This window comes from Bidens hawaiensis, unplaced genomic scaffold (assembly GCF_021521415.1).
Source record: "Bidens hawaiensis isolate Kalapana, Puna unplaced genomic scaffold, B.hawaiensis_p1.1 tig00024908_1, whole genome shotgun sequence".
Classification (NCBI taxonomy): Eukaryota; Viridiplantae; Streptophyta; class Magnoliopsida; order Asterales; family Asteraceae; genus Bidens; species Bidens hawaiensis.
In genome coordinates this window covers 1-10,506 of record NW_027493955.1, presented here as the reverse complement: position 1 = coordinate 10,506, position 10,506 = coordinate 1, and the positions used below count along the sequence as shown (strand labels likewise).

At 41.6% G+C, this 10,506-nt stretch overlaps 1 protein-coding gene across 1 annotated transcript; it reads left to right on the top strand.

Annotated features, from left to right (window-relative positions):
* Positions 1-395: 395 nt before the first annotated feature.
* Positions 396-2,132, top strand: LOC143570373 (uncharacterized). Its single transcript, XM_077056040.1, has 3 exons — positions 396-692; positions 805-1,020; positions 1,777-2,132. Exons 1-3 carry the CDS (start codon positions 396-398, stop codon positions 2,116-2,118), a joined length of 855 nt encoding a protein of 284 aa, XP_076912155.1. The 3' UTR covers positions 2,119-2,132.
* Positions 2,133-10,506: the final 8,374 nt, after the last annotated feature.

Here is a 10,506-nt window from a genome sequence, read left to right as displayed (position 1 = left end):
TGAAAGTTTTAGACAGCCAAAGAAGGTTGGTTTAGGAGATGATGACAACGGCAACGGTGGTTCGTCTTCCACTAACACTAACAACATCTCTCAGTAATCTTACAATTAGAATTAGGTCTCCTCCTCCTCCTCCTCTGTTGTTTATTCCATCCAATCAAATTCTAAACTCCACTTCCACTTCATACAAGCTTAAGCTTTGCTGCTGCAAGTCATCTCAGGTTCATTTTCATTTTCAATCTAATTAGATAGACCCTAATTCCCAATTTACACTTTCTCTTTATTTAAAGCTTTACGACAATATATATATATATTATTAACCATGTTCATTATAATAGAATAAAAATCATAAAACTATCTATGTATATTTATTTCTAATGTTAACCCGAGATGAAATCATGCTTTTCGGTGGATTTTTAGGGGAAATATATAGTTCTTGGGCATTTGGGCCCAACAAATTCAGTACAAGAGAGTTTCAAAAATTCAGACAAATTGTTGTGCATACAGATTCAATACCTAATTATAAGTTGTGGCAGGATTTTTCGATCCTCGAAACAGACATCCAATGCGACACTGGAAGCACATGGAGCACTCTGGCTTTTTACATATTTACTTTCCACATTCCTCTTAGCTTTGGAGGCCTGTCTGTTGTCGCACAACTGCTGCATCAAACTGTGCTTGATCCCAACACTCAGGTCATTCATTTGATCATTTGTGTAAATATGTGAAACTTGTCTTTGCTTTAAAACCTTTAAGTTAAAGGCTTTAACCGTTGATTATTGATAATGTTTCCTCTTTTCCTAACAGGCGTTTTCATTGCTTCTAATACAAACTTTAGAGCTCGTTGCATTCCTTTCACTGCTGAAATTCACCGACAACCGTCTTAACGTTGTTAGCTTGTTTGAAACAAGACTGTTGTCCAAGGAACGGAATTGGCTGCTGGCGTCTGTAATTGGTCTCGGTTTTCTTCTTGCATTGGTCTTCTCTACCTCGTTTATAGCTGACAAGCTAGTCGGGCCTAAGGTTAATGTCCTAACAACTTAGTTTAAAAGAGTGTGCAATAGTGATCACTTCTTGTAAATGGGCAGATTTTGTGGCTTTGTTTGCATCTAAATTTTGGATATGTGAAAGACTATTAAGAATATTGTATACATAACTTATGCCTTGCGTACATGATTAGGCCTGTAAACAAACTGAAATGAACGTTCAGGGAACCGTTCTTGAATCGTTCAACAATAAGTTTGTTTATATTCGTTCAATTAGTAAACGAACGGACATGAACACACATTTTTTTTTCATTTAATTGAACGAACGAACGTGAACACACATTTTTGTTCATTTAATTGAACGAATAACATGAACACGTGTACCGTTCATTCGCATTCGCTCGTTTATGTCTATTCATTTACATTTGTTTATAATTGTTCATATATATTCGTTGGTTTGAATATTAATTCAAGTTTATCTATTGCTAATATTAATTTAAAATCAATTTAATTTTCATATTTCGTAACTCTTTTTTTAGATCAGTTTTTTGAAATGTTGGATGTAAATATGTAATGATGGTAGTTTAGTTTTTAATTCTGATATTTACGTTTAATCCAATTATTATTCCATGATGCTCATTTATTTCGTGAACCATTCGTTTAGAAATTTAACTAACGAACATGACCATGCTCATTTTCTTAACAAGTGAACATGAACAAGAAAATCTATTCGTTTAGGAATTTCAATTCATTCAGTTTTCAGTTAAAGTTAATATTTTCTGTGATGATGTAGGACGTTAACAACCCAATTTTGAAGGAGATCCTCTCGGGCGGGCCTCTTTCAGTAACGGGGTCCACCCTTGTTTATTGCCTCATAACTCCGTTTCTTGAAGAAACCGTTTATAGAGGCTTTTTGTTGAGTTGTCTTGCTTCAACAATGAAATGGGAGAATGCAGTTGTGATAAGTTCTATTGTTTTTAGTGCAACTCATTTATCTGTTGATAGTTTTTTACAACTATTTGTTATTGGGGTTGTTCTTGGATGCTCTTATTGTTGGACTGGCACATTAATAACCCCTTTTGTTATTCACTCACTATATAATGCTTTGATTTTAGTTATAACTTTTACATCTTAATGCTATTTGTTTTAGCCATGTGTTTTTTTTTTCCTTTTAAATAGCTTTTATAGTGGTTGAAAAGGCTTTCTTTTTAAGGTTTTGAGCTTATTGTTGATATACATTTACCCAATAGATATTTATTATCAGATTTCAGTTTTTGTAACTATCATAAAACATTTTTCTTCATATTTTGCTAGATACTAATGTTTTTAAAATTTTCCATCACTAAATGGATAGCAACCCATTACCTCTTATTCAATATCTATAGAGGGAGGGTAGCAAAGCTACCCACGGACCCCTTATCCGACTCGCGGATCGTCAAAAGACATCCGCCACCCACGGATTTATTACCCAACGCGCGAATCGCCAAAAGACATCCGCGCAAGGAATACGTGGATTGGTAAAGCCATTCGCAACCCAAGACACTGTGGAGATCCGTCATAATCCGCGGATGGTCACGCAAACATCCGCGGAAGGAATCCACAAGCAACTCAAGAGACTCATCACACGTATGATCCCCATGTGATATGGAAGAGTAGTTGTAACAAACTATTTCCAGAAGATTCCCTCAAAACCTCCTGATAGCGACATCGGCCAATGGAAAGAAGACACCTGGACACGTAATGGCCATCCCACAACGTGCACAGATAATGGCTACACCATAAACGGGTCTAGGCTGTCACATCCAACAAAGGCCCGACACGTGTCCATTCAGGCAGAGAAGGAATAACTCGATAGTGACAACTCCACCAATCACCTTCCCTCCTCCTTCGGCTATAAATACGAAGATCATCTCTTCAAGGTATTCATTCACACTCTCAAGCCTTAAGCAATTACATATCGTGTCTTACTTTATTCCGATCAAAGTACGATACTTATTCTCACGCCGGAGGGTGGTTACGGGAAGACCCCCCACTCCGCCCTTCCCGTAACGAGACTCAACGGTGTTCTATTTTGCAGGCATCAGCTTGGATATGTTCTCATCACTTCAGTATAATCTCATCTGGGGGAAATACCCGGTCGGACTATCCAGTTCGATTCTAGTGTTTCTTCATTGGCGCCATTTGTGGGACAGCTAGACACATGGTTTTTTACGGTTTTTTCGATTCACAGCGATTTGACGATGACCCAGAACCAATAGCCATCTGCTGCTTCGGCAAGGCCCCGTCGTACTGAAATTCTGGACGAATCAGTCCAAGAAGGACAGGTGTCGGAGGAACCTCGCCGGGGCACCAGAACTTCGGTCATCGAGAATAGGACCGGAGAAGTTCCAAGGTTTGAAGACTTTGCACCTCGCAGAAACACCAGAACCCCGGTCCGGGAAGACCGAGCCAGAGAGTTCTTGATGCACAAAGTCACTGAGATCCAACGGACCATTCAAACTCCGGCTCTGGAAGACGGAGCCGGAGAATTTTCCAGATTTGACGGGGACGAAACGAGAACTTACAAGGCCAGATCTGGTAAAAGCATTCTCACCCCAGAAGAGTGGTACCAACAAGAGAAACATCGGCTAAAATAGGAGTATGAGCGAAGAGTGAGGCGAGATCATGTCCAAGCCAGGACGCTGACATACGACTCGCCATCTTCATCTCCGCCACCAGTACGACGCACTCAGGATCTAGAGTTGGAAGACAACTCTCGATCATTTGGTCGTTCATTGGCTAAGAGTCGCGAAAGAAGTTATCACACACATCGTACTCTATCCCACAGAACTCCACGGGATACTCGACAGAAAGAAACGTTTCAGGAGGAAGATTACGCGAGTGATGGTGTAAGGCCCCGCTCCCGGTAACCCTACTTTGGCGTTGGATTTACTCATAAACACAGTTTTAAAATCAGAGTTAATTAAAACTTTCGCAGAATAATTAAACATTCACCATCATATTACAAAAACAACAATTCTTGTCTCAAACAAAGTTGAATTGTCTTAACATAACATCATAATTCATAACACTTCTATTCCAAGATGCCAGTCTCTCCAGTCTCTGCCATGTGTCCCTCCTCACGCCAGCTGCCTCAGCCTATTTGCCTGCATGCATACTAAAGGTCAGCTACGCTGAGTAAGTTTTAGTTTAACAGTTTACAGGATTATTCTTACACATTCCTTCATTCACATACAAATATCATTTGTACTACTCTTACATTATTCTTACACATTCTTACAAACATACAACTATACATACATTCTTGCACAGATATTATAAGGGTCTGCCACCCGACTTCTTGCACCGATATCGTAGAGTCGGCCACTCTATTCTTGCCCAGGTATTAGAAGGGCCTGCCACCCTGACTCTTACTATTCTTGTCCAGGTATTAGAAGGGCAGAGCCCCTAGCAAGGTCCAAGGGGCAGAGCCCCTGGCAGCTCGGAAAAATTTTATTTTCACTAACGGTCCTTTAACAAAAATGCATCAGGAAATGAATTTCATGAAATTTTGCTTCGCATGGAATTTCGATTTGCATGTTGAAATCACCTACAAAACTTAACCTTGTTTCGCTTCGCATGGCTGTGCAATGCGAAATTATTGGTTTCGCTTCGCATGGCTGTGCGATGCGAAATTCCTGCCTTTCGTCGTTTTTACCATTTTAAAGCCATTTTTCTCCTTGTTTCCTCCTTAGGACCCGATTCTACTCTTTTTATGGGTTTTGGGTTGTGCCAACTTTGTATACCCGTGTGGTTATAACTTACCAAGTTTATGTTTTTCTTACTTCTTACAACCCGATCTACTAAGATATCGATTTCAATGTTGAAATCACCTACAAAACTTAACCTTGTTGGCCAAAACTCACCTTTGGCTTCGGGTTCGGTTCGGATCTAGACAACTCGACGATCTGGACGTGTTCTTGTTGTTTGAAGACACTTGAACGCCAAGATCTTCCTTACTTTAGCCCGGATTCGGATTCGGGTCTTGAGAGAGAGTATGTGTGTGTTCTAGGGAGTGTGTGTGTGTGTGTTGTGGGAAGAAAATGGTGAAAGGATGGGGGGATGGCCTTATATAGAGGGCTATGGACACCACCACCCACCTCCTTTACCAAACCCAATCATTATCCAAACACTTAACACATGACTAATTTAACAACACACAGTTAACAACAAAACTTTCCGTTATTTATTATTTATCAAAAGTTGGATGTTACAGACGGTAGTTGGGACTATGGTAGGGAAACATCCAGTCGTCCCAAGCCGTTAGTCAAGCATGTTGAATACTTTAGCGATGCGGAAGAAGATTTCACCAAGCCATACCGTCCCGCTGCATTCGCGGAAAAATCGAAATTCATTCCGTGGATAGCAACCGCTCCTTTCCCAACTAACATAAAGGTCTCGAGCAATTCGGGAAAAATACAATGGGATGACTGATCCAAGGGATCACCTGTTGAACTTTACAGCGGTTGGGGGAGTAAGCTGATGGACTATGCCCTATTAGTGTCATATGTTCGCATTGACACTAACAGGAGCAGCCAGAGAATGGTTTGGAAAACTACCGGACGGTCCAATTTGCAGCTAGGACGATCTGGTAGCAAAGTTCTCGCAGTATTTCAGTCAGCAACGTAAACACACACCAAAGATGCGTCGGAAATCCTGAGTGTTATCCGACGAGATAACGAATCACTTGAAAACTTCATCACCAGGTTCAACAACGAGAGCTTGAATATTGGTGGAATCAGTGAAGACATGTTACGGGGAGCGTTCCGGGTAAACGCAAGAAGTCCTGAGATGGTCAGATGTTTGACAGGCCGGGACGGAATGCCCCAGACCTGGGACGCGATCATGTCCGCGGCTAAGGTCTTCGCAGCTACAGAAAAGTTGCTAGGGCGAGAGGCACCCTAACAACACACGAGAACCGAGCCGCGGAACGCTCAGTCAAAAAAGGAAGAGAAGGGTTCAATATGGTCAAGGATACAACCCCCGGAAAGCTCTTCCAAATAGTTCGATGCCAGATGACTGATCGGGTAGAAACAAAAGGATAGAGCAGCGGGCAAGTCCGACCGACAACATTGGACACCCTTGAAGAAAACCCCGTCTGAAATCTTAACAACAAAGAATATCGAATTCAGGAAACCTCAACCGTTGGTCAAGCGAGTAAACCTGAATCCGAACAAGCATTGCATGTTACACGAAGACATCGGACATGACACGAATGAGTGCATAAGCTTAAAAAAATGAGATCGAGTCCGCTGTCAAGTATGGAAAACTGGATCATCTGCTCAAAATCATGCGACAAGGTCCGCGGAAGAACGCAGCTCTCGCAGACAAAGGTCCCCCACGAAAGCAGATCAAGGATTTGAATGTACAAATGATCCAAGGGGGACCCACTCGGAAGTTCAAGCGAAGGGAAGCAAATGAAGACGAGTGGAAAAACAAACCCATAGTTTTTCCAAGAGTAAAAGGAGGGCCATGCATGAAGCAACCTCTAATCGTCACGGCTTTGTTCGGTCACTATCGGTCTCAAAACGTCTTCTTCGATACTGGAAGTACGTCTGATATAATGTACGAACAGTGTTTTGAGCAGCTAGATGAAGAAGACAATACCAAGTTGAAACTTGTGCACGCCCCAGTTTCTAGATTCGGGTACGAGGTTATGCACCCCAAGGGGAACATTTCCAGTCACACCGAGTGACGGGATCCACTCAAGGACCGAGGACGTCGAGTTCCTCGTCCTACCTGCGAGATCCCAACACGACATAATCCTAGGGTGGGAAGCAATTGGTGACTTCAACGCCAATCCCTCCACAGCACACGGTGCAGTGGGTGTTCCCACACGAACAAGGGTAGCAATCATCTGAGTCAACAAACATTGCTACGCCACAGAGGGATCGAAGCCTGCGAAGGTACCCAAGAAAGCACTACGGACGGAACCCAAAAAATGTGTTGTCAATCCAAAATACCCAGAACAAACCGTCACAATCGGGGTGACTATCTCAGAAACAATGCGCGTCTTCCTGAAACAGCTGCTGATAAAAAAAGCAGATATCTTCGCCTGGAAGCCTTCTGATATGACAGGCGTTCCACGAGATATTTCAGAACATCGGTTGCGGGTCAATCCGGCGTATACACCGATCGTTCAAAAAAAAAGGAAGATGGGTCCCGAACAAACAAAGGTCATGAACGAGCAAGTGCAGGATCTATTGAATGCAGGGATCATTCGCGAAATTCAATACCAAACCTGGGTTGCAAACCCGGTGATGGTCCCTAAAAGCAACGGCTCATGGCGAATGTGCATCGATTTCAAGGACCTGAACAAGGCTTGCCCCAAAGATTGTTACCTGCTTCCAGAGATTGACCTCAAAGTAGATGCAGTGGCACCCTTCAAGTTCAAGTGTTTTCTAGATGCTTACAAGGGTTACCACCAGATACGCATGGCAGCATGTGTGATGAAGACAAAACCGCTTTTTGAACTGACCAAGGCACGTTCTGTTACAAGATGATGCCATTCGGTCTAAAGAACGCGGGAGCTACGTATCAACGGTTGATGGACAACACTTTCCGAGGTCAAATCGGAAAAAACCTGGAGGTGTACATGGATGACCTGGTCATCAAGAGTGTGGAGGAAGACCAAATGTTTTTAGACATCGAAGACGTCTTCTCTACACTCAGGAAGATAAACATGAAACTTAATCCTTCGAAATGCTCTTTTGGCATGGAAGAAGGAAAGTTTCTGGGAGTAATCGTCACCGGGGAGGGTTTCAAAGTAAATCCGGAGAAAGTTCAGGCCATCGCCCGGATGCCCTCCCCGTCTTCACTAAAAGAGGTCCAAACGTTGAATGGAAGATTAGTGGCTCTAAACAGATTTCTTGCAAATCATGCAGCTAAATCTTACCCATTCGTGTCGACGTTACGAAATTGCCTGAAAAAGGCGCATTTCAAATGAACACCGGAAGCAGAGGCGGCGTTCCTGGAAGTGAAAAAGTGCCTCATGGAGCTTCCAACATTGACCGTACCTCGAGAAGGAGAACCTCTCATATTGTACTTATCCGCTTCAGATATTGCAATTGGGGCAGTCCTCTTAACGGATCGTAAAACCATCAAAACGCCGATATACTACGTCAGCAGAACGCCAGCGGATGCCGAAACCCGGTACTCCTCGATGCTTGAAAAACTGGTGCTGGCGCTAGTTTATGCGGCACGGAGGTTGAAGAGGTACTTCCAAGGCCACCCAATACAAGTTTTGACAGATTACAAGTTGAAAAACGTATTGGCCAAACCTGAATTATCCGGAAGATTAGCCAAATGGGAAATCGAACTAGGAGAACACTTAATTGAGTACAAGCCTAGACCCGCGATCGAAGGCCAGGTCTTGGCAGACTTCATCACAGAAGTACCCACAGGCAAAGTCCAGGAATGCCTGCTTGAACAATGATGTGCGTCGGATAACCCTATAATAATGACCCTCACAACTAAGCTTTAAATATAAAACAAAAATCCTAAAACCACACACAACCGGCAAGTGTACCGATCGCAAGTAGTATAGACCTAGGAAGTTCGAGTATCGAACACGTGGACACGTAAGACGCTAACGATTACTAACCCTAGACAAGACCTATCTTAGAATAATATTTAATTGATTTTTGATTTTTACTTACTTAACTGAACTAACCTAACTAATTGACAAAACTTACCAAAAATAGAAAACTTAACGGGGAACTAACTGTGTTAACTTAGGATGGAGGAAAACGTCTACCTAGGTCTGAATCAAATTGTAGGCCTAACGAGCTAATGGATTGAATGATATCTAGACACCGGTCCCTAAAGATGACACGACTAAGGATCGCTCGGGCTCACTGGATCAGCTCTCGGTCTCACTCAATAAACCCTAACTACTAAAAATCGGCTAAAACGACCAAACCGGGAAACAATTGTTAACGTGTTCTAATGTTGACACACCTCTCGGTCTCACCAACACTCGACCCTAATGGCAATGAATACTACACAACCAAGGATAGAGGAACAAGTCAACTTAAACCAAAATAGATCAACTAGTCGCTCAAAACACCTAAACCTGACTTGAAACGAACTCGCTCTCGCGCAATCCTTATTCTAGCATGCAAAGGCAATGAGACAACCCTAACTTCCTATCACCTCTCGGTCTCTAAGAAGGTGCCTAACCGCTGTACTTAATCCAATAAATCATGCAACAAAACCCTACGGTTGTTCCTACCGCAAAAAAACCCTAAACACAAAGTCTAGAATAAAACAATGCACCGATCAATCAACACAAAACTAATCAACCTACACACGGTGTTTATGCAATGAATCACCAAAATTTCCAGCCCTTAAACGCAAACTATTTCATGTCTAAATCAAACTTTACAATAACAATTCAAGTCTATCATTCAAACAATCCATAAAACTCATCAAACACTAACAATTAACATCATTCTTAGGTAGAACTAACAAGATTAGCCGAGAATCATAATTGGACAGCAGCAAATACTCATTAAAATCACCATAAAACTCATACTAATCATCTCAAAAATCATGCAACAATCAATACTAATCAATAACAAGTTAATCCTTAAAGCAATTGCAAAACTAGTTAACAATTCAACAAGTATAAGAAAGATTGATAAACAATAGTTTAAAGAAAGGATATAAGATGGTTTTCCGAGCTGTTCTTGGCTGCTACAACTGATGAGAAACGTCCACGAGCCTTGGTTCTTGTGCCTTCTTCCTTCCCTAGCCGTCATACGATCAAACCCTAGCTGAACAACACTTTTTTCTTTCTTTTTCCCCTGCCGCTGTTGCGATCGGCAGTTTGCCACCAACCTAGGTTTTTTTCTTTTTTTTATATATTATAATATAATGTAAGACTTGGGCCTCCATGATGCATATGAGTTGGGCTTTGAGCCTTGTCTTGGAATCGTATGCGTATAATGCTCGTAAGCTCCTCGAAAAGTCCCAGTTTCTCTTCCTTGTAACCCAAAACCTACATGATTATTAAAACTATGTAAAACCTATATAAATCAAGTAAAAACACATAAAATATAATATAATACGTGGATAAAAGGTGTGGAAAATACATATGTTTTACAACACATCAAATATCCCCACACTTAAGACTTTTTCGTCCCTGAAAAAGAATACTACACAGGATCATATCCGAATTCAACCGACAACTCTTGGTTTTATTTATTTATTATTATTATTAATATAATTTTTTTTCCTTTTTAAAGTAATAGAACAAGTGACTCGTTACCCAAATATTTCTTCCAACTTTAAACTAATAAGCTAGATCAGGTCGATTGCCGGTATTGCTGTCCACTTTAAACCCATGCCCCTAATACTTACTGAGGCAAATAAGGCGTGATAATTTCATTAATTTGTATGACTAAGTGGAACCCACACCTAAAAGCCCTGCAGCCATTTCACCAATTCCATTATGGTTTTTACCGAGCCGAGCCACCCCAAC